Genomic DNA, 25191 nt, shown 5'->3' with positions numbered 1-25191 from the left:
GAACAATGTGATATAGATTATTAATAATAATTATTGATGAGGTAGATATTAAAAGATGCGTGCTCAGTTATCAAATTCTGACTACACTGATCATATCGAACAATGTGATATAGATTATTAATAATAATTATTGATGAGGTAGATATTAAAAGATGCGTGCTCAGTTATCAAATTCTGACTACACTGATCATATCGAACAATGAGATATAGATTATTAATAATAATTATTGATGAGGTAGATATTAAAGATGCGTGCTCAGTTATCAAATTATGACTACACTGATCATATCCAACAGTGTGATATAGATTATTAATAATAATTATTGATGAGGTAGATATTAAAAGATGCGTGCTCAGTTATCAAATTATGACTACACTGATCATATCCAACAATGTGATATATGATATCAATGCTAATTATTGATGAGGTAGATATTAAAAGATGCGTGCTCAGTTATCAAATTCTGACTACACTGATCATAATACTGTACACATAGTCCTATGCAATTAGACATTGATTTAGTAGTACTACATATCCTTTGTTATATTAGGAATGTTGTTTCAGTGTTATTAAAATACTTATCGAATTTTTTTTTAAATAAAAATATAAGTTTTGGTACCTATAAATTTATATATTATAAAAATATGCTAGATGTTATAATAATGTGATCTTTATTACAACTAAGAAACAATTATATACGAGGATGATACACACTGATAGCTCTCAGTTATCAAAAAACGACTACACAATATAGCTCCTAGAGGCACGTGTTTCACCACCATCAATAACGTATCAAAACAAAGTTAATATTTATTGTAAACAAGGTTATTTAACTTTGTAGGTATGTTTTTATCACTGGTACCATCTAAGATAACATGGCTTAGACCTTATAAATTGCTAACTAACCTCTCAAGAGCTGGAAAAAGTCACATTTACTCAAGGCCAACTTCTACCTCCTCTACCCTGAACGAAGAACCGAAGAAAAGTTATGATTCGATCGTTATTGGTGGTGGACATAACGGTCTGGTATCGGTAAGTCAAGGCCTAGGCCTAGACAAGTAAAAATTAGTGTAAACAATTGTTGAGTGATTGAATGGGGCCATTTCTTGAATCATTTATGATGACAAGTTAAAGTTTTAGGTTATTGGAATTTGCAATATTATAATAACATGATGGAATTTATTAATAATATGTCAAAAATGTTTAATATTATTATTTTACCCAACAGGCTGCATATTTACAGAAAGCTGGTTTGAATACTGTAGTACTTGAGAAAAGGCATGTGATTGGTGGAGCTTCCGTCACTGAAGAACTAATTCCAGGTGAGTTTCCCCTAGCCTATGCATACTACGTTTTCGTGTTATTTTGTGTTCAAAATTGCGTAACGCAAGTTCAAATTGCACAATTTTAAAATCTTTGAGCAATTTTCAAATTGCACATAACACATAATAAAGTAATATCTAACTGTCTCTTTATTTTTACTGACTTTCAAGAGTGTAACAGTATAATCCGGTCTGAACTTTTTAAAAATAGTATATGTAATGTTATTTTATTTTATTTTTTTAAGGATTTAAATTTTCTCGATGTTCATATGTCCTAAGCCTGTTGAGACCAGATATTTATGATGATCTAGAATTGAAGGTTAGTGTCTTTGAAATTAAGTAACACCTATCATAAAAATATTATCTGTTAATTTGTATTTTTTTAAGTTGTTTTTTACATTTAGCATCTCTCCATTCAGTTTCATTTCAACTAACAAAATGAAATACAAACAATTCTATTTAAAATTCTCTGTTTTTTTTTTTATTCAGAGACATGGATTGAAAATTCACTTTCGTGAATACAATGCATTCACACCTATTCTTGAAGATCCTGTCGTTGGAAGTCATCCAAGGTCATTGCTTCTGGGTTCACATGATGATGAAAATTATAAACAAATTGCTCAGTTTTCAAAAAAAGATGCTAAGGTTAGAACATGGGTCAAATATTTGATAATAAAAAGAATAAACAAGAACTTAGCTGTTTGAGGTTTGATCTTGAATCCCGACGGGATCTCACATTATTTTGAATGTATTACGAAATAAAATAGAGTACTAAAATTAAACTGTTCAGACTGGTCGAAACGAAACTCAAATTCAGGTTGTCAAATTATGTCAGTCCAAAAGTAGAAGTGTGTAAAGTTTTCTGTGTAAAATTTAATCATATATTACACAAATATTAGCTGCTCAGAGGTGAAATTATAAGGTTTATTTATCGCCAAACGCGAGTTGCCACACACAAATTACACAGTCAATGTCAAACTCCTCGAGAATTTGCTGGATTTTATATGTTTAATGACAGGGACACGATAATCACGTAAAAATTACTTGTTCAATATCATCGTACTCAAGGACATATACGATTTAAAATCCTCGCAGTGGTGGTCATGTGCAGTTTCAACCAATCACACTTACATATTTACATAGGCTATAATGTATCATTTTTCTTCCAAGAATTATCCAATTTATGAACATCAGCTTCTGAATATGGCCAAAGCGCTTGGACCTCTACTGGACAATTCACCAATAAATCTTGGAAACATGACAGGTTCCCTATTACAGAAGTTGGAGGAGGTGTCATCACTAAAGGCCCTGCTCTCCACAGGTAATATTTAAAGTATATTCTATAATCTGTATTTTTGTAATTATTGTTCATGATTCCTTATCTTGAAGAAATACTGTCTTAAAGATATATTGGATGTCCCCCTAAAAAAATAATTTATTTTGTTTAATATTCCATTTTAGTGTCACATAATAGTTATTCATTTTGACCAAAAACTGGATAGAAAAAAAAAATTTCCATGAAAAAAATGTACTTTAAAGCAAAATATACCTAAATTGTCTGTCAGACAACGTTTTTTTGTAAAATTAACTGTTTCTTTGTCTTTTTATAAGTGTCTTTTTTACTGATATTTGTTGTTCTCTAATTATTACTAGGCATTTTGTACAGCAAATATCAATACTTCATGTGCTGTTTTTTTGTCATGTACCGTAACCTGCAGTCTTGTTAGGGGGTCAAGCTTAAAGTATCATACTTATTTGACCTCCTTTCACACTTCTTTGTTGTACAAGTATCTCTATATATTTTGTTTAAATTAGTTTGATTACCTTAATGTTTATTACTATGATACCTGTTATCATTGTTTCACATAACTTGTATTATTTTTGAAGTGTGAAAAATTGAATAAAAGAAAGAAGAAAGAGATAATTTTTTTTTTTGCAGAAGTGAATAACTTTATTAAAACTGCAAAATGGTCTATTTAAAGTCTGATTTTACTAATTTAAATTACAATTTTTATTTTTCATGTTTTTGGGGACAATACATCTTTACGTTTCATTTCGTAAAAATGTACGTTTGAATTCATGGGATATTCTGAAGTTGGTGCCATAAATGTTAATTATTAATTATATTTTTTATGTTAAAGGGCAAGGTATTGGATCGGATCTGCCAGCTTTCTATGAACTGCTTACTGCACCAGCTATAAAGGTATAGGATGTAAATACAGTTTAATAGTGCTATTAGGCTGTGATGAGAGAACCAGTCATTAAACGTTTAAATATAAACGTTATCTGTTACTGTATACAGTTTTTGCTTTTATTTATTATATAATACGTTACGTCATAATTTATGTACAGTATTGAAATCATCTGCCCATACAGGTTCTTGAAAAGTGGTTTGAATCGGAGCCCTTGAAAGCAACATTGGCAACTGATGCAGTAATTGGAGCCATGTTGAGTCCAAGCACACCAGGCAGTGGGTATGTTTTAGCAGGCTTGAATGAGTATTCTAGTTGCATAACACATGTGGAAAAGGCCTCTGGTTTAGCACTCCTAAGGGGTCCTCCAACGCTGGGTAGTTGCATTGGGGCTTCTCATGCACTGGGACCTCCAATGCTGGGTAGTTGCATTCGGGCTGCTTGTACCTAGGACTTCTTAAGATCTGAGGCATTTGGGTTTAGCCAGTGACTGCTTAGAAGAAATATTATTGTATCATCAATTTACTAACCTTTCAGTTTAAGCAACAATGAACTCTTTTGCTCTTTTTGTTTAATGCATGTCAACAGTATACAAATAATGAATTTGTATGAGTTGAGTGAGGAGAATATTATGAGTTGAAAAATTCACTGTTTTTTTTACAGTCAGGCTTTTAAAGAATGAAAATATTCTCTCCATTCAACAAATACAAAATGTTTATTATTTGTTTATAACACACGTACTGTTCTAAAGTAAACTTTTATTCAATTAATCATCTGCTTCCATCTTCAGCATTGATGCCATTCAAAAAGCTGCCATGCAATAGAACCATTCAATAGAACCATTACATAGACTTTTTTGATACAAAATTAACCAATCAAATGGCAGTGATACACTCCGGTGTTATAAAATATACCATTTAATTGCACTTTCAATTTAATAATAATCCATGCTTATATCATCATACTAATGGTATTGTTTTTTTAGCTATGTTTTGCTACATCATGTCATGGGTGAATTAGAGGGTAAAATAGGAGCATGGGGGTATGTTGAAGGGGGAAATGGTGCGCTTTCTGAGTGCATTGCTAAATCTGCTAAAGAACATGGTGCCACTATTCTAACAGAAAAGGTGAGAACATTGCGGAAAATGCTAAAACATAGTAGTGGTACATTACATTCTGTATACAATCAAGTTTAATTAGCAGAAATAGTAAAAAGAATTCAACTATTTATGTTATCATCATTGTACTATTTATCCCTTAAAGTTGTATTGTCCCCCTGAAAAATATTATTATTTTTTGTTGTTGATGAATATGCCATTTTAATGTCACATAATAGTTATTGACTTCGACCAAAAATTGGATGGAAAAAAAATTTATTTACCTGAAAAACTGGAATTTAAAGCAAAAAATGGTTAAATTGGCTGCCAGCCAATGGATTTTTGGTTGAATTTAACCGTTTATCATGTTCTTTTATAAGTGACAAAATTTTTTCCGTTTTTTTTTCTACGGAAGTGAATCACTTTATTAAAACTACAAAATAACCTATTCAAAGTCTGATTTAATTAATCTTTATTTTTCATGTTTTTGGGGGATAATACATCTTTAATTGTGTATGCACTATGAATTATTTTTCTAATCTAATCTGTAGTATCATTTTGAGTTTTACAATTTTTTTTTATAATTGATTTAAATCTCTATTTCACTAAGTTATCTTTAACATTTTTAGCCAGTGTCTTCAATAATGTTAGATGCTGATAACAAAGCATGTGGCGTTGTCTTAGAGGATGGTACAGAGATCCGTAGTCAAATTGTACTATCAAACGCTACACCACATGTGACGTACCAACAGCTTATGCCAGAGGGTTCCCTTCCCAGTGACTTTGTTGAAGAGGTCAATAAAATTGATTATACTTCACCAGTTACAAAGATAAATGGTGAGAAATATGTTACTTCTTAAAGCTCTGTCTACACTGTCAAACAAAAAAGTGTGATGTTCCCAAATATGGTAGTGATATGCCCAAATACGGTAGTGATATGACATCATAATGTCCATATATGGGCATATCACATTTTTTTGTCACATAAAGTTTGATAGTGTAGACAGAGCTAATTTATTTTATCATAGTTCACTTTTGATATATTTTGTTTACCTTGTTTTTGAAGCAATAACATGTAAAAAGTGTACCCTGAATTGGTGGTGCTCACAGTGCTAAAAACATACAGTCAACTTTCCCAATACCGGACACCTTTGGGCTGGGCTAATATAATCTGGTTTTCTGGAGAGTCTGGTATTCGGAATATGTTTTTAATGGTAAAAGGGAATTTTGGACCTTTTGGTCCTTAAAGAAAAGTCTGGTATTGGGAGAGTTTCTGGTTTTCAGAGAGTTCCGTATTGGGAAAGATGACTGTATTGTTAGTGTTCTCTTAATAGGATTGTCGTCTGTGTTGAGGTGTCCCAAATTAAGAGTTCTACTATATAGTAGTTTTATATAAATAATGCCTTTTTATTGTTTCTATTTGGCAGTGAAACCATAGAAAATGCCGTTTCTTTATGTATTTTAGTTAATTGATGATTTTACATTTTAGTGGCTGTTGATCGTATACCTAATTTTCTTGCAATGCCTACACCAAAGAACACACCAGGCCCACACCATGGTTGTACAATTCATCTTAACTCAGAGACTTGTCCAATGATAGAGGATGCATACAAGGTGGCTATGGAGGGCAAACTCCCTAAAAAGTAAGTATCATGTGCCCTTTTAAAGTAAGTATGTTACCCCACCCACCTCATGTCATAAATCTATTGTTTTACAAAAACTTTGTTTCACATTTTAGGCCAATGATAGAGATGTGTATACCATCGTCTTTGGATCCTACCATTTCACCAGAGGGTAGTCATGTAATCTCGTTGTTCACTCAATACACACCATATCATTTCAAAGATGGGCGTGAATGGGATAAAGATATGATGGATAGATACAGAGACATAGGTAATTAATTTAATCTCTTTCTTTGTTTCAATTAATACATTTTTCTGTCTTGTTTTACATTTTTTAGTGGTCTAAGTACGAATAGAGCTGTTAATAATTTTGAATTTTATTTTAGCTTGTTTATAATTTCAGTATTTGATAGCATTGAGAATTACGCCCCTGGGTTCAAAGACAGCGTAATTGGTGCTGATGTTCTTCCGCCTCCTGAGCTAGAAAGAATATTTGGGCTAACAGGAGGGGTAAGTAATTGGGTTATGCAAAGCAATCTAACAACAGGACACTGAGCTCGCCTTGCTAAGATAAGAACTTGTAACATTCCTTTTATCTTATGTCTGGCTACTGTACTATGTACATATTCTCTGTGTAGGTGTGTGGAACTGATCGTGTCGCAGCCACAAATAAACCCTTTGATTTTCTGAGCTCAGCATCCTGTTGTTAGATAGCCTTGGTTTAGGTAATAAAAATATTATTATATAATATATAATAATATAATTGATTTTTAGATAATATTCGAAAGTTTATAAACTTTCATATTTCCATTCACCAAATGTTATATCCATTTTTCCAAATTCAATGTTTTTCTTTTATAGAATATCTTCCACGGTGCTATGTCTCTAGACCAGTTATACTTTGCTAGACCGGTTTCATCTAGAACTGGATACCGGTCTCCACTAACTGGTCTTTATCTCTGTGGTAGTGGTGCCCATCCAGGTATGAAGCCCTCAAAATATTATCGACATTATCACAAGTGGAGTTGTGGCTTGGTGGTTATGATGCTTGGCTACCACTCCAAGGGTCCTGGGTTTAAGTCCTGTCACATGTCAGGATTTTTTCTAAGGACAAAATTACAACTCCACTCCCAAAGACTTGTAATAAGACTTTGTTTATGTAGAGCATCTTGTGTATATGTTTGTCTTGTGAATAGGATCGCCAACTTTAAGAAGGATAGTGAATGAATTCGCTTATGGTTATTCTTGACAATGTGCCTAAATATATAAAAACATAACAAACAAAAACAAAACAAAAATCAATTACAAGTCATGGAAAATATGGCTTTCATTATAAGTTCATGGAAACTTTATATGTTTATAAACTTTATAAAGTCATGGAAAGAAAGAAACATATAAGATGATGCCATTTATACAATCATTTTGCATTACTATCTGTCATGTGAAACTGATCAAAAGTCATGTCATTTTTGCTATGAATTTTATGGAAAGTGATGAACCCTGTTTTACTGAATACATCTTTCTTCTTATCCCAGGTGGTGGTGTAATGGGAGCACCTGGACGGAATGCCGCAAGTGTTGCCATCAAAGATCTGAAGCAGAAACGAAAGCGGATAAAGATTATTGGGTGATTGATTCCATTTGTAACTTCGTGGCTATAATAGTTACAAACAAATCTTATTAGTATATATTGACTGATTTATGCCTTTTTAGTTCCTCTAAGTTTTTCCCTGCCTTATTTAATGTCATTTGCTGTTGACTTGTTGTTTTTGTCTGCACCAGAAGGAGAGTACTCACATAGTGACTTCGTCACTTTTCTACAATCCGCCAGACTGGTGTCAGTTTTTTTGTGTTTGTATTTTTGATTGTATTATATGTCTTCTGGAAAATAAATGAAAATGAATTGAATTGAATTACAAAACAGGTGTACTAACAGACAGAAGTGGAGTTGATACATTGCAGTTCCTCAGAGATGGGTTCAGCTACAAAACATTAAAAAAAAAAATATGCATAATATATATGGTAGTGGTCTAGTTTTATGCAGGAGTGATATTGTTTTTAGCATAGTAGTGTCCGTAAGCGCTAACTGTATACAGTCAATAGCCACCATATGTGATGTAATATCACAGTTACAATGACCAGTACCAGTTATACATCCAAATAATTTAAAATGTACATAACATGGCAAAGTCTACCTAGAAGTGTAAGTGTAGTGTGTAATGTTATGACTAGTGTAGTAAAATGTGAATTTAATGTCATGAAAACAGATTCTTAAAATATTTATAGCCCGTCAACATTGTAAGTAAATATTTATACTGTAATATGTACATTGATAAATAGTATTTTAGACAGACAGGGTTAGATGTGAATATAGTGCGAGTACTGTGAAACACATACTGTACATAGTAATACATTCGTAAATAAATTAATGTATGTATTTTTAATACTCTTAGTATAGTGTTTTTGATTATTGGCGTGGATTATTGATTATTGGCATGGATTATTGATTATTGGCATGGATAATTGATTTGTGTTTCGTAGTCACCGAATCATCATTCATCCACAGAAAGTTGATGTAGTTTCACCCCAAAATGTCACTCTCATTATTAGTAAAAAGCTATAGGCCTTAAGAACAGTTTGTTTGAACTTGTGATACACTTTTGTACCTCAAGTGAAAGGTCACACATAACCTCAAAGCAAATATTGTACACGTTATTATAACATTCACAATAGGCCTACTGTAATTGACAGTGTCAATTTTTATAATCAATTCTTATCAAGGTTTTGACAAACTTTGCATTTGTACAGCGCATGTTCACACCGTACCGTAGACTTACTTATTACGTCATAATTTGGTCAAGTACCCCTTGATATATTACCTGAACTAGGTAAGGCGGCGTTTGATGTTTTCCGAATTAATTTACCTACCCGGTACACAAACTAAGTCAAATCGGCGCAGGGACGTTTAACGACACATCGCAACTAACAGTAGTTATGAACAATTAACCATAAGTTATTAAATTATATTATCAAAGTTCGTATACTTTTGGAACCATGCGATGTGCGACAACTTCATCTACAAGAGGGCTCTTTAAAATAATGTTGATTTCTGTAGCATTGCTGTATGCTAATTCAGGTAAATAATTGTCTTCAACTGACATGAGTTATTACGTTATATCAGGGACGAGTTAAATTGTAATGTAACTCTTCCCTGGTTACATCGTTCTTTATTCATATTCTTGTCATTTTACATTCATATATTACTTTTTTCATTTCTTATTTACTATAATCATTACCAATGTAAACAGTTGCAGCAATCAAATTTGGAGACTTTACTAAAATGTGTTTCTGAGTTAACTGTTCATAACAGATTAATAATAAATGATCATCTCTCTCACAAGCCTATAAGACCTAAAGTCTAGTTGAACATTTACAAGTGAGTTTTAAGAAGACTTAAGCTCTGTCTACACTATCAAACTAGTTTGACAAAAAATGTGATGTGCCCAAAATAATATGGTAGTGACATCATCATTTCCATATGTGAGCACATCACATTTTTTTGTCACATAAAGTTTGATAGTGTAGACAGAGCTTTATATTGCATTGACAGATGTAAAATGAATGGCGCTTGAGAGGGGAAAAGGGTTTCTTTTAAAAGTTTTTGAAGTGGATAACATAAAATAAGTCCATCTCGGAACTAAGCCCCAGACGTGACGGAACACGAGGCGAAATATAGGGATACTCCAGACAAGTACGAGCAGGGCCACACAAATATGTATAAATCAGGGTTGATGCATTATCGAAACAAGAACAAAATTAGTGATTTAAACAAAATATTGTGTTTTGTTACTTTAGCTCCATTGGTACAAGAAGGTGACAATTGTCCATATCGATTCAAAGTATACAGTGTTTTCAGAATGGAGGAGAATTACTGTAATGACAAACTTGCGTGTGTAGATGATCAGGATTGCGAACATCTCAACCAAACATGCCAATGCTCTAGCATATGTGGACGTTCTTGTCAAAAACCAAAAGTTGTACCTGGTAACTATCAATTCCTTTATTTATTTTTGTTGTAATAGTGTAGGCCTAATGTTTTTAAAATAATTCAACAGAAAGGAATAATCAAACGAAACCGCAAAGTACTCATTGGTGCTATCTCTCTCTACCGAAGCGAACAGTGTTTTTCAATATTGCATTATTATTGTTATATACTTTATTCAGAAAACAATAAATAAATGTTACAACTTGTGGACAATGCTTAATACAGACTCTTAAAAATATACAAAAAACACCAATATATAAAATACATTAAAAGATGAAAAGGAAAGAAATACAATGGGATCAGGCATCAAGCAGGCGGATTAAATAGGGGATTGTGCTGTTGCTAAAGATGTAATCTAGATGGTAATTGTGATATTTGCTTCCTATTACGGTTAATAACATCAAAATGTTTTACTTTATCGAACATTAGATTGAATGTTCGTTTTGAAATTTATATTCACTGGGGATATACTTATGTAATTTTTGTTTAGATGCTGTTAAATAACAGATTAATTATCTGCTTTCTTTCAGAGTTTAGACCAGGAATGTGTCCGTATGTACTTGAAATACAGACTTCGTGTGAAAATGAATGCGAGGAAGACAAACATTGTCTAGATAAATCCAGCAAGTGCTGCCAAACAACATGTGGAAAAAAGTGCACAGCCATCAACGCATCTGCAGCACCAACTACCAATGATGTCACTAATGTAACGTCATCAACGAACACGTCATTACCATTCTCGGAGGAATTGACGTCACCCAGAGTAGCAATATCGGCCAAAATGATGTCATCATCTGTTACACATGACGATTGTTATGTTCGTGAAGAAGATAAATACGAGAAGCTTTTTGGAGTATGGACGTACTTATGCAATAGAAGATATTGTAGAACTAACCAAGACTGTACTGAAAGTGAGGAATGCACGTGCGACTCAAACTGTGGCAAAGTATGCAGAATCAAACCTACGCCCACAGGTAAACATCACGTGACAAGTGTCGCAAAGCGCGAACATTTCTAGTAAACACACTTTTTAAAGATGTATTGTCCCCCTGAAAAACAATTTGTTGTTGGTATGCCATTTTAATGTCACATAATAGTTATCCACATTGACCAAAAATTGGATCGAAAACAAATGTATTTACCTAAAAAAATTTAAAGCAAAAAATAGGAAACCGGGCTGCCAGCCAATGAGTTTTTGGTTGAATTTAACCATTTATTTTGTCATTTTATAAGTGAAAACATTTATTTTTTCCATTTTTTTCTACGAAAGTGATTAACTTTATTAAACTACAAAATAATATATTCAAAGTCTGATTTTATCTGGATATTGAAGTGTTTCTTCGAAATACCAGACTAAACATTTTGGCAAATTTAGGCCTAAGCTCAATACAGGTCAATTTAGCAATTGAAGTGACGGTACCTATCTCTTGTATGTTAACAGTGAAAATCATGAGGTAGATTTTGCCATGCACTCACAGAAATTTACGGCGACGGCTGTACGGCGAGCGGCGATATCGTAAATCTCGCGATTGTTCTGAAATCATATGTCCCTAATACGTTGTTAAAATATGGTTCAAATATGGTTCTCGGTCAAGTTTGTCCTTTAAAAGCAGTATTATTTACACAAACATATACGTTATATTAAAATTCTAAATATAATGTACATAATTTGCTTTTTAGCGTTCGTACCGATGTGTGTTGTTACTGCTATTCCAAAACAAAGTCAACCATCAAACCAGCAACATGCAGCCAACAATTCAAATTTAAAATCAGTGAAAGTAGATGTTCTTCAAAATATGGCAAACCAAGTTGTATATATAGCAGCCATAGAAAGAGGTAGGTCTAATAAAGGTAATAAATACGATAGAATTTAACAATATTGTAAACATGGATTGGCGGCACCAATAACCAACGTTTTAAAAAATGAGCTTAATTTTCTGAAAAATAAATTGCAAACTAAACGCCAACTGTACTAGATCTTTAATATTTAGTAGGTACTAACTTTTCTATTGTAATAGTCTTTCTAATAAGTATATGAATAAACTATAAGTCTGCAACATTTGCAAAAAATGAAAGTTACCCGAAATGACGTCACTGCATAAATTGAATGAGCAGATTCTGAATCCTGAGTGGCCAGTCAATTTAGTGTTTGGAATCTCGATTTCATCGATAATAATCCACAAAAAAAATTCGGAAAACAGTGTGTTTAATTTATTTGATATAAACGTCATCATAGTTTAGTATAAAAAAGAGTGTCATATCTACTTTAAGAATTCTCTCCCCTCCATTCTCTCTTCTCTGTATTTTATAGCACGTAGGCCTACATACTTTTTATCAGCGTTTTTCCTTTATCATTAGAAATCTACCTATTCTTTTTGTTTAAATTTCATTTCAAAAAACACAATCAATAAGCCAACAGCTGTGGCAACAAAACAACGGGTTATCTTATCATCTTTTTGCATCTATTTATTTTATTATTATTATTATTATTTATGATTCTAGATCCATGTTTAGCAGTGACCTGCCCTGGGGGTTATATCTGTACTACGAACATAAGACATGGTGGCATCGAATGCGTTTACAAAATCGATAACTGTCAAAAGAAACGTAAACCAATTTGTGGAAGTGATGGTAATATATACAAATCAAAAGAGGCTTTTCAAGCAGAACAGAGGCGCTTAAAGAAATTGGGTAAAGAACCACTTCGAAAAGTAAGGCGTGGCTGTCGTAAAAGGAACAGCACTAGTCAAAATAACAGCCGAAAACTCCAATCCAATCCAATACTCCATCATATCGTGAACAAAAAATAATTAAATAAAAATAATGTACTGTATATATCAGATAAATCGTCAACTACGATTCTTCGAGGCTGTAGAGATGAGATTGTCACCAACAGAAAATGGCGGGAAACAACAGAAAATGGCGGGAAACAAAGAGAATGTCGGTTGATATGAACTATACAGTATTTCCCGCAGTTTCTGGTGTTAAAAACTTTACACCATACGAGAATGTAATGTAAAGTTGGACTACTGTACTATAATGATGAAATAATGATGAACTACTATGTAAATATTCGACATTGTAAATATAATCAATATGATGAATAAAGGATTTTAAAACTGGACAATCTTTCCTTCAAACTGATTTGTTCGTTAGGTTGTTTAATTAAAATTTAAAGATTGGGGACACGTGTAGACGGGTCGAAGAGATGCCTTACTGAACCCGTTGACCTTCCTATCGGAGTCCATGTAATATAGTCATACTCAAGTACGAACTGTCTTCTCTTAATGAGGCATTAGCAAGTAATGTACAAATACTGGGTAGATAAAAAGATGATATTATAAAGTGAGCATAGCGATATTATAGTGTAATATCTCTATGATTTGAGTTATTAAGGTTGATAAATAAATAAAGTTGTTTTGGCAAAATGCCATGTATCCTGTTTCGGATATCTGGGTGATCGGTTATAACCGTACAAACTCAGTTATAACATAGAGACTGCAAGAAGTGCTATTCATACTATATCGCCACATGCAATATACGATAACGTATTAAAAACTATATTGTACAATTTAACGAGTATACACATTGCGGTTATATTACTGTTAGTGCTATCACCTCTTTGATCCAGAAAGGAAAACGCACAATGATACGCAATCTTGCAGTTTGAGAAAGATTTTTTAGTTATGAAAAGTGCGTGACGCGATTTAAAGTTGGGTCTCAATCTTGTCTTTCACAATTGACTTGGACCGATAGATTTTCTTTCATCCATTCATTTTCTGGCATTTCTGTGCGAGATTAATGTTGTTGTTGTGAACGGTGCGCGACGGAAGCCTAAAGTCAAGTCTCAATCTTGTCTAAAACGCGAATAACTATTAGAATACTGGAAGAGGCGTCTCTTAATGTCTCACTCATTTTCAGGAACAATTGATGAGCTGAGGAATCCATATGTACAGCATAGATTATGTTTGTAATTTAAATGCGATATACTGTAAATTCTTGGTTAACTGTAGTTTTATTTTGACCTCGGAATTACCCGATGATAAGTGTTTGTGGAAAAGATACTCTTGATTCTACAATCTGAAACAAATACAAACACGTTTTGTTCCAAACAATTGAAGTGTGACAATTCGACCAGCAACAATCAATAAGTAATCATTTAAGATAAAAACCCATTTGTGAAGATTAAATTATCTAGTCCAATCAAAATCATGCCATTTCATCGTGCAAATACATCAGAATGACTGACCATTCAATTTCGGACACTGACCAATTGCTCATAGTTCATGATTAATATCTATTAATAGAAATCATCTAGTTTTTTTGTTACTATTATAGCAAAGCAATAAAAAGCCTTTTTTATACAAAACCGCATAAGGTATGAATAACAGGTATAGAATGAAAAAAAACCCCAAAACATGACTTTTGGTTAGTAAAAAATGGATGGAAAAAGGTTCACATGAACTAAAAAACTGTCTTTTGGGCACAAACAAGGCCTGGACCATGCATTAAAGTGTAAGTATTTTATTGATTGTGACATCACTATCTTCTAAGGCTCACGGTATGATGTAGTGATGATGATCTTATATTTCATAATTGGCCAGACAGTTCGGAAATAATTTTTTGTGAGTTGGATAAACAGTGTAATATTGCATATTACAATATAAAATAAACTTTTCATGTTAAAATAGTTCTGTTATCAGAATTTCATATGCGACTAAATAGCAATATCAGCTTCCATCAAAATTTCATCAATCTGTTTTCTGAAATAAAAAGATATATTAAACCAAAGTTAAAACACGACAAATATTTAAAAATATGTCAACATACATATATAAACAATAAATACTACAAAGTTTAAACACATTTTTTAGTTATAGACATTATGATTGGAATTGCAAATAGCTAAAAATTATATATTTTTGAAAGACTGATTAAAGATGTATTGTCCCCCAAAAATATGAAAAATAAAGATATATAAGAATGAACTATTATTATTATTAACATCAGATTTTGAATAGGCCATTTTGCAGTTTTAATAAATTTATTCACTTCTGTAGAAAAAAAAATCAAAACAAAACAAAAATAATTACTTCACTTATAAAAAGACAAAAGAAACAGTTAATTTTTACCATCAAAATTTAGGTATTTTTTTTGCTTTAAATTACATTTTTTCAGGAATTTTTTTTTTTTTCGATCCAGTTTTTGGTCAAAGTGAATAACTATTATATGACATTAAAATGGCATATTCAACAACAAAAAATGATAAAACATTATTTTTTTAGTGGGACAATATATCTTTAAAGTATTGAATAAAGCACAAACATTTACTTTTCATTGTCATCTAGGGTAAAGTCTGATTTGATACGCTGAGCCATGCTTGAAGCCAGTGTCAACCCGTTGGAAACTGCTAATTTTAAAATATCCTGTAAATACAATATCAGTTATTATAATCATCATAATCATGTTATCTGGTCAATGGACTTTTGGAGTTTTATTGCATGCAGTTGACAGGTGTAAAGTCTTACTGCATTTGTTTGCAGAAAGGTACAGATTGTTTAAAATTAATGCCTATGAAGAAAAACCACAAGAAGACATTTTTGAAAATTAAATATAAATTGTGGTCTATAACAATTTGAGATTAATAAATAAAATAAACATTTAATCAGTATGATCATGAAATCATTTTATTATTATATACATTTTATGTTTACGCCATAAATAAAACCATGGCAATTATTTGTTTATATGTACTTACATATGAAACTTCTTTATAGTCTGTCTTTACACAGGCATCTAGAAAACTTTCCATTACACCAGGGCTAAAGGGGTGCAAGTGATATGTTATTGTTTATTATAAGTTATTTATACAACTGTTTAATAATAATATATAGGGTCAAGGCACTCCATACGTAGGAACAATTGCTTTTATTGTTATACCATTAAAATTGCTATTTTCGACATTGTCAAGTATGCTATGGGCACTGTCAACTGTACATATAAATTTGTTTCATTAGATAGCCGTTTCAGTTTTCTACAGGGGACCCTAGACCATAAGCTCACACTACCTATAAAGTATGTAATTGCACTATACCCTAAGTGTATACTGTAGTCAATACAGTAATAAAAATATAAATTGTCTGCCACAAACTGTTAGTGGCGCCACTATTGTTGCGTTTTGTAGTAATTACCCCCTTTAGATTGTCTTGTTTAAATAAGATGGCCAAAGATCAAACTTGCATAAGGTAAGACTTTAACACTTACTATAACAATAATATCTATAATGTTGATAATCTGATATTAGAGCTGACATATTTATATTGAATTGAAAAGTTAAACATTGCTGAAAACCATGTAAACAAACATTATGTAATTCGTCAGCTGATCGTGTGTGAATTTCGGCCCTGTTTAAACAAAGCTAATCTTTCACCATTGTTTTTTTTAAAAATTGACATTGAAACATTTAATGTTACAAAACATTATCTGTCATGGTTTATCTAGGTAAACATACCTTGGTTTAATTTGGTTGGAATGAAAAATCTGCAACACTTTTCTGCAAAGAACAAACAGAACGAAATTATTTAGTTATTAAATTAATTAAATAATAAAAATTGATAATTGAATACCATATTGAATCAAATTTAACAATTAATGATTATAAAGTATCATATCAATTGAATGTTGTAGTGTTGATACTGGTACAGTAGTATATTATTATAATCGGAAATGTACTGGATATCAGAATAAAGAAACAATTAAATAAATTCCTACACTTAAGGTAAATTTACACAGACGAGCGGTAACGGTAAGCAGGAAAAACCACGTAGCTGGTCCCATATAGAATCTCTATCTATCTTGAGTGGAAACCGCGTTGTATGTAAATGGTCATAAGGAATAACATAGATTCTATATTTCTATTACCGTTACTGCTGGTCTGTGAAAATTGGCCTTTAGGCTACAATGCTGACTGGCTTACCTGGCTAATGCTACATCTCTGCCTTGTAATAATATAATGAGTACATGACTTAAATTGGTGGCTGTCCACCTGAAATTCAACAAGTCACATAATGAAAGAAAAATTATATAGATTACATTTGTATGTAGTTGGTTTGAAATCACTTATCACAGTGGTCTAAAGCTCTGTCTACACTATTAAACTAGTTTTGAAAAGGTTTGATGTGCCCAAGTATTGTAGTGATATGCCCAAATAGGGTAGTGATATGACATCATCATGTCCAAATATGTGACATTTGTTTGTCACATAAAGTTTGATAGTGTAGACAGAGCTTAATGGCTAGGACATATGCATATTAAGCAGAAGGGTCGGAGTACGCATTAATACAATATTAAAATAAAAAATTGATATAATACTTTAACAACAATAATTATAATTTAATTTTTTTTAAATGTTATATGAAATACCTGAGAGGATTGTCTCTCCTTGAAAGAGATTCTTCAAATGCATTCATCACATCTTTTGTAACTCTTACAAATTCTTTGTGCGTCTATAAGAAAAAAAAACAAATGAATAATATTTTTATTATTATATTGTTTATGTTCTCTACTGAACCACTTTGGAAATCAATGCTTTTTAGCACTGAAAGTGTCATTCAGTATAAAGACAGAATAAATAAAATAAATAAATAAATAGTAAGTAGTAAGTAAATTAATTCAAAACAATAGATAAAAACAATAACATAACCTAATGAAAATTAGTTTAGAAATTGCCTCTTTTTAGAATATGAAGTATATTATTATTTTAGTATTACACAGAGCCATATATATTACAGAGACTATAGCGCCCTCTATATAGATTATAAACTTTTGTGTAGAAAGATTAAAAGCTACATAACCTCTGTTTCCAAGTCAAAAGAATTGGCCATCACTTCCAGCATGGTGTTAATTATGTCTTGTCGATAACGTTGCCCATAATTGCTAATATCTAAATACGCATGTAGGAAGAAAAAATGTATTTTAACTTAAATATAGTAAATTCAACATCTAAAGCTCTGTCTTACACTATCAAACTTTATGTGACAGAAAAGTGATGTGCCCATATATGGACATGATGATGTCATATCACTACCATATTTAAGCATATCACTACCACATTTTTTTGTCACATAAAGTTTGATAGTGTAGACAGAGCTCTAAAGAGAAGTAGTTGTTTGAATGAAGACAGAGAAAGTCCATAAAAACTTTTCAACGGTGGAAAAGTTCATTCAAAGTTCTTTTAATTTTTATCTTTTTTTTAAAAACTTTCTTTGTAAATAATTTATTTTTCTATTTTGTTGATGATTTTACTTTTTGACATTGATAACTTTAGGATAGAATTGTTTTGATAATTTTTTTTTTCCATTTATCTTTTTATAAGACAAGCACCATTATTTCCACTTGTTTTGTGGACGAAATTAAGTTATCTTATCTTATTAATGAGGTTGACATGCACTTAAAAACGAAACGATACAAACACAAACAACGAGAAAAAGAATGACAAAAAAGGAAAATAAATAGACCAAAAAGGATGATAAAAAATATATATATATATATGTAATTATTTAGTATTACAAAAATATAATCTAATAGGAACCTTAAAGTGGGAACATTTCAAAACCCTAAGCCATAACAGACTTAGGGGTAAGTTTCGGATTTTGATGGGTAGTGGGTAATTTATCTTACCTTTCCAGAGAGATGGTATTGTGCTGAAGGCTAATGCTGTCTCTAATGAACGCAGCATATCGATGTAAATGGAAGAATTTGGATAAAGTATAGAAGGTACAAGCTTGTGATAATATATCATCATGTTCTCTGACCCATCCATTGAACAAATTAGATGTAGAAATTTACTACTGCAATATTAAACAAATGTAAATACATATGATGTATATAGAAAATAAAAAACATAAAGGTAAAGGTAAAACGTATTTATATTTGTCCTCAAGCTTAACTGGAAACTGAGGAAATTCGGATTAGGCCGTCTACGGACCCAATAACAGCCAGCAGTGCAGTGCCTACCAGATCAGGACACTGAGAGACGATCCCCTACTCTTAGCGAATAATGTACCAATTTCTTTAACATGCCATCCAAAAAACAAAGCAATGAGAGTAAAGCCTAAAGATACAGTTAGTATGGTACAGATATGCTCGAACCCATCCCTATCACATACTAGTCCGATAGTATCATTACACCATCACTCTCCAGTATATACATCACATCCAGAATGCAACCGGGCCAACATTGGTTAACTTTGCTGATCTAACAAGAACTGGTGTTTCAACGCTGTATGGCCGTATATAACACTTTTAAATTATTATAATTATTGGTACAATTAAAGCAAATACAAAAAGCATCTTTAGAATTTCAAATCTTTCTATTTAAATAAAAAATGATTATTCTTACTAATATATATTTTGTAGATAGTTGTCTCCTAATAGACGACTATTTTCCCCTGTGTTTGCAAGTTCGTCCACTCTATAAGCAAGTTCAACATCTTTAAGCCTGAAACACTGTTTGAGAATAACAAAAATATATAAAATGTATTAAGCTCTGTCTACACTATCAAACTGGTTTGACAAATAAAGTGTGTTCCCAAAGGTAGTGATATTCCCAAATAATGTATTGATATGACATCATCATGCCCATATATCGGCACATCACATTTTTTTTTCAAATGAAGTTTAATAGTGTAGACAGAACTTAAGGCCTACAACAAACTTGTTAATTTATAGACTACTACCCTTATATTCCACAAAGCTTGAAAACTCTAATAAATACATGCTATATAAATGCTATGTTCAGATACTGTACTTACGACATCCATAGCGTTTTTGAAAAAGTAAACTGGAAAAAAAAAATTTTTAATTGTGAATTTCTGAAAATGAGTAAATTTGATTATGATTTAAAAGAGTTTAATTTTATTTTAAATATATATAATGTAGCGAATTTAAATACATGACATTGCTTACCATCTGTTTTGTGTTGTATAGTGAAATGTTGACCTTCTATCGTATCCATAATATCATAAAGCATGTCAGTTGGAGGAAGGTCTAAACAAAGAAAAATAATGTATAAATATATCTAAACTTTGGTTCTCATTGCCAATTTACACAAACGTGTGGTAATGGTAAGCGGAAAACTGCATAGCTTGTCCCACATAGATTCCGTATCTATCCTGAGCTGAAACCACCCGTCCACTCTGTGTTGTGTGTAAATAAAGTGGTCAAGGAACAACAGAGATTCTATATTTTCATTATCATAACCGCTCGTCTTTGGAAGTTGGCCCTTAGGATGCAACGCAAGGACATAAGTGTCATGCAAGTTATTTGACCAATCCAGACACGATAGATCATCAGAACTGGTGATCAGTCAACTCTTGTTCTGCAGTGTGCAAGTGCGAACCAAGCTTTAATTAAAATATCTTCTTAACTATTACAATATAGTGTATCCATAAATCTGTACTCACTATCTTTATAGAAAATATTTAAAAGAAGTCCAAATGTTCCAAGACTTGGGTCTAAAAATAGAATATAATGTTTGTTTATAATAATTATGAAAGTTTAACAGCATATAATATATGTTAAGGACACACAGTGCTCCAAGAATATAAATAAAAATATACTGTACTGTATATGCTTATCGCGGCATGTTATCAATTATGAAAACTATGTTATAAAAGATTAGGATAAAGCCTATATTAAATTTTTAGAAGACAAAATGCAGTAAATACAGTCGGGAGGCATGGAAGAGAACAAAGACTAAATTAGTTATCATAGCTCTTACCTATTCCAATTGCTTTCATTTCACTGACCAATGGCGCGGCTTTCTGTCGTCCCTTACCACCCATCCTGGTCAATCTCTCTAAAGTAGTGTTGAACGTTGCCAGAGTTGGTTGTACACCTTCAAGTTGCATTTGTTTCAACAATTGCTATAACAACAGAAATAGTATCCAGCTTAAATTATCCATAAGTAAGGTCAAGGGTCAAACCATAATCTCAATCTGTCATATTGTCTTTTGGAAGTAAATAAATGTCTTTTGAATTGAATTAAATAAAGGTAGACAAGCTCATCACAAAACACTTTTGTTTTATAGAAATAAAAGAAAAAACATAAACATTCACTCACTTCCATGATGACCCACTTCTGATTGTGATCGTATCTTATAAATGCTGCAGCGTGTAGTAGGCTTGTGTAGGCATCAACGTCGGTTTTAACACCCTTCTCTTGCATCTCATTGTAAAGATGGAATGCCTTGGTAAATGCCTGATGCTGTAATGTTAAATAATAGATTCATATAGAAATGTACATTAAGCTCTGCCTACACCATCAAACTTTATGTGACAACAAAATGTGATGTGCCCATTATATGGAAATGATGATGTCATAGCACTATCATATTTGTTAATATCACTACCATATTTGGGTACATCACACTTTTTCATAGTGTAGCTGTGATACGTGATTTCATAGCAACTACATACTTTATTAAAGCGCAATGGACCAGTACAACAACTTTCATCTCCCGGTTTTGTTGTGTTCAGCTGCCACCACATTCATCTGTCCACTACACGACAGGGGCTGAGATGGACAGTACACCGGCTAACTTCCTACCCTTCCAAAAGATGTACTGGGCTGTTAATGTTATGAAGTACATCTTACCTTCACCATTCCTTGTATCATTGTATTGTAACTTCTATCATCTTTCTCCATATTTTCAAACAGTTCTTCGGCTGGATTGCCATCTCTACAAAGAAAATAAAGTTGAAAACCAAATATTTTAATAGTGGGTGATGGTGTACAGTGATCTTGTGTACAGGTTCCTAGATGTCCTAAAGCTCTGTCTACATTATCAAACTAGTTGACAAAAAAATTGTGATGTCCCCTAATATGGTAGTGATCTGGCCAAATATGGTAGCAATATGACATCATTATGTCCATATATGGGCACATCACATTTTCTTGTCACATCAAGTTTGATAGTGTAGACAGAGCATTTGCTAGTGTCATATACCTCGCCTAAAAAAATGCTTGTCTCATGAATTTTTATTACTTACACCCATTTGTTGCCTTTTTTGTATTCTTTACCGTTATTTTTACCACTTTCTTCTACCTCCAACTCTTCTTCTTGCGTTTCTTCCTATAAACAAAATTAAACAACATAGTAATTCAACATCTAAAATATAAAGCATTACCACACATCATGTTCACAATATAAATTATTGTTTGACTCAAAAACTGTTAATAGTATAAATAACAAACTGTCATGTAAAATGATCTAAGAGAATATTTTGGCCTAATCTCCAATTTAATTTTCAAATAAAATAATTTTTTTTTGCTATGGATATATTATGTCATCATGGTATTCTGAAATAAAAAAATGAATGAATAGTGGGGAAGTGAATGACAATTGTTGTATTCGATTGGGAACTTTCGTTGTCAACATACAAATCCGTTGAGTACTTCGAATTGTAACTTGTAAACGTATTGTGCTCAACAGAAAATCATTTGAATAGAAAACGTTAACAATTCAAGCTCAATCTCAAAATACTCTGTTAAATAAGTACTCAATGGAAAAACTGTACTCAACGGTAAAAGTCCCAATCAAATATGTCAAATACTGTAAATTAATTCTTGTTAAAGATAAGATATCTTGAATATAATAATGAATTATGTACTGTATACGTACCACCATCAAGCTTTTCTCAATATCATCAAATTCATTTGGGGGATTTTTACTGCCATAGTAACAAAGTAGATCTAAAAGTTCATTATTGATTTCTGATGATACTTTCACATCTAAAAAAGTTTAATAAAAAGAGAAAAACATTCATATCAACAATTTTGAGTTATATAAAGCATTCTCTCTTGACAAAAACTTGTATGTGCTTTACATACACTCATTTCGACCAATCATGTGCTTTGGAAGACTTTAGGGCACATAATTTTTAGACCTTTGCTTTATAGTGCAATATTCAGATTCAACATATTCACTCAGACATTATTTGATAACTGATATTATATTTCATACATACCAGCATCTGAAAGCTGTTTATGCATGGCCAAAGCTTCGGTAACATCTCGTCGAATGATTCTCTCCAAGAGGGCGGTTTCACTTGGTTCTTGCGTTTTATACTCATCAATTGGGTGATAGCTCTACAAATAAAGAACAATTTTATGGCATGAAATGATGATTCTAAATTCTATTGGTAAGATATCTCTTTATAAACCTAACTAAGTATGATGTTCCCTGAAATTAAAACAGTAATTTACAAATTACATACATAAAACAGAATAAATATACCTCAATTCGTGGTTCATCATGTTGATAGGCTTTAAATAGTTCTGGGTATTTATTCAAGATGTACCTTGCAGTTCGTTTGCCAGACTCCTTTGACAATAAATATCTCCGCTAAAAAGAGAAATAATTCATCAACATGCTGATTTAGATAATATTGGATAATTTATTTACTCAATAAATTATATTCAAATATAATAACAAAATGTTACTACTCCTAGAAGAATTCTCCTGGTATCGTATATAGAAAATACTTTGAGTGTCTCTATATTCAGTATTTTTGTGTGTGTTTATTAGGCAAATTGCCAAGGATAACCATGAGCAAATTCATTCACTATCCTTCTTAAAGGTGGCAATCCTGTTCACAAGACAAACATATACACAAGATGCTCTACATAAACAAAGTCTTATTACAAGTCTTTGGGAGTGGAGTTGTAATTTGTCATTATAAAAAATCCTGACATATGACAGGACTTGAACCCTTGGAGTGGTAACCAAGCATCATAACCACCAAGCATCCATACAATGATGCCAAGGGTATGGTACCATTGTGCCTCAAGCTACTACCCATGATGGAGAAACATTACCCGTTCACTGACTGTCCTTGGAAGAAGGTATGCATCATCTATGTAGCCATATGGAAAAGCAGTTGGATCCTGAAAGATAAAGATGGTTCATTAAACTTTATTTCAATTTTCTTAGTTTGAAAGCCTTTTGCTACAGCAACGTTCACTGTAGTATGATATTAATTTAAATAAATATAATTTTTCTAATGATAAATAATTAAACTTATATAAAATATATCGAATCACATCTTATTATATAAAAATGCATTTATTTTTACAGCTTTAGTTTACTATTATAATAGCGAGCCACACTTTTTTTTGCTTTAAATGATGTTTAATAATAATAATTTTAATATTAATAATTAAAATAAAGGCAGCTAATGTAATCGACAACAACGGAGACATACTTTCCCAACTGTTTGAGACAGGGTTTTTAGTACTGTCAGTGAATCTCTAAAACAAAACAAAAGAAAGTTTGTTAGATTTATATAAAAAAATAATAATTATTATATCAGTAGTGTAGGCCTAGCATATGCTATATTTACTAAATGTAGAAAGAATACAGAACACTTTTTTAGTATTAGAAATACATATTTACCTTTTTATTTTCTTTGGAATTACAATTTTTTCTTCTGTTTGCACTCCTCTTGACACACATGATGTAAGATAACTGTTCCTCGATCTTATATATAAAAACAAAAATAACAAAGTGAAATGCTGCCTTTAGGTCTAAAGTAGGATTAGGTCGAAACGACCAGATTTGTATTGTGCACATGGCAGAAACTCCGCCGACGAGCCTCGCTACCCCTGTACCACTGAAAACTTTCTTTGCGGTACTGGCTGGCTCAACTTCTGTCTCTAATAGACCGTTTAAAATATTGATTTTTAAAAGTATTATCACTAAATATGAGTATATCATTTTAAAACCATAATTAGATACTAACGTTATAAATAGAGGCTGAAATATTATCTTTTTGTTACAAGCACAAAAACACCGAATGGGCGCCGCCATTTTGTCAATTAATTTCGCCCTCTATTGTCATACTGAAAAAATA

At 31.9% G+C, this 25191-nt stretch overlaps 3 protein-coding genes across 3 annotated transcripts; 2 read left to right on the top strand and 1 right to left on the bottom strand.

Moving 5' to 3' along the window:
• Positions 1-742: 742 nt before the first annotated feature.
• Positions 743-8677, top strand: LOC144838812 (pyridine nucleotide-disulfide oxidoreductase domain-containing protein 2-like). Its single transcript, XM_078694308.1, has 14 exons — positions 743-1033; positions 1230-1323; positions 1569-1642; positions 1813-1968; positions 2494-2644; positions 3465-3526; positions 3700-3797; positions 4501-4642; positions 5242-5449; positions 6102-6255; positions 6351-6505; positions 6638-6744; positions 7096-7216; positions 7770-8677. The coding sequence occupies exons 1-14, from the start codon at positions 845-847 to the stop codon at positions 7862-7864; spliced, it is 1806 nt and encodes a 601-aa protein (XP_078550434.1). The 5' UTR covers positions 743-844; the 3' UTR covers positions 7865-8677.
• Positions 8678-10765: 2088 nt separating this feature from the next.
• On the top strand, positions 10766-13227 carry LOC144838386 (uncharacterized). The gene is made up of 4 exons (XM_078693725.1): positions 10766-11252; positions 11959-12114; positions 12781-12989; positions 13120-13227. Exons 1-4 carry the CDS (start codon positions 10769-10771, stop codon positions 13225-13227), a joined length of 957 nt encoding a protein of 318 aa, XP_078549851.1. The 5' UTR covers positions 10766-10768.
• A 1328-nt stretch (positions 13228-14555) lies between these two features.
• On the bottom strand, positions 14556-25187 carry LOC144837643 (small ribosomal subunit protein mS39-like). The gene is made up of 23 exons (XM_078692840.1): positions 25081-25187; positions 24735-24818; positions 24544-24589; positions 24158-24226; positions 23577-23684; positions 23308-23428; positions 22962-23071; positions 22330-22412; positions 21935-22019; positions 21401-21544; positions 21059-21203; positions 20742-20792; positions 20245-20325; positions 20091-20119; positions 19679-19785; positions 18958-19127; positions 18132-18220; positions 17701-17783; positions 17255-17323; positions 16790-16831; positions 16037-16100; positions 15610-15704; positions 14556-15041 (listed from the first exon to the last, which is right to left on the bottom strand). Exons 1-23 carry the CDS (start codon positions 25146-25148, stop codon positions 14996-14998), a joined length of 1989 nt encoding a protein of 662 aa, XP_078548966.1. The 5' UTR covers positions 25149-25187; the 3' UTR covers positions 14556-14995.
• Positions 25188-25191: the final 4 nt, after the last annotated feature.

Source organism: Antedon bifida, chromosome 3 (genome assembly GCF_963402885.1).
Source record: "Antedon bifida chromosome 3, ecAntBifi1.1, whole genome shotgun sequence".
Lineage (NCBI taxonomy): Eukaryota > Metazoa > Echinodermata > Crinoidea > Comatulida > Antedonidae > Antedon > Antedon bifida.
Note: the sequence above shows the minus strand (reverse complement) of the source record. Positions and strands in the feature narration are given on the sequence as shown.

Excerpts from the sequence above, each read along its gene's own strand:
- LOC144838812 (XM_078694308.1), top strand. The coding sequence starts at position 845 with ATGTTTTTATCACTGGTACCATCTAAGATAACATGGCTTAGACCTTAT. Across the intron at positions 2,645-3,464 it reads AAAGGCCCTGCTCTCCACAG|GGCAAGGTATTGGATCGGAT; the intron begins GTAATATTTAAA and ends TTTATGTTAAAG. Across the intron at positions 6,256-6,350 it reads GAGGGCAAACTCCCTAAAAA|GCCAATGATAGAGATGTGTA; the intron begins GTAAGTATCATG and ends TTCACATTTTAG.
- LOC144838386 (XM_078693725.1), top strand. The coding sequence starts at position 10,769 with ATGCTGTTAAATAACAGATTAATTATCTGCTTTCTTTCAGAGTTTAGA. Across the intron at positions 11,253-11,958 it reads AATCAAACCTACGCCCACAG|CGTTCGTACCGATGTGTGTT; the intron begins GTAAACATCACG and ends TTTGCTTTTTAG. Across the intron at positions 12,990-13,119 it reads GTAAAGAACCACTTCGAAAA|ATAAATCGTCAACTACGATT; the intron begins GTAAGGCGTGGC and ends TGTATATATCAG.
- LOC144837643 (XM_078692840.1), bottom strand. The coding sequence starts at position 25,148 with ATGGCGGCGCCCATTCGGTGTTTTTGTGCTTGTAACAAAAAGATAATA. Across the intron at positions 18,221-18,957 it reads AATACCATCTCTCTGGAAAG|ATATTAGCAATTATGGGCAA; the intron begins GTAAGATAAATT and ends ATGCGTATTTAG. Across the intron at positions 16,832-17,254 it reads AGAGATGTAGCATTAGCCAG|AAAAGTGTTGCAGATTTTTC; the intron begins GTAAGCCAGTCA and ends TGTTCTTTGCAG.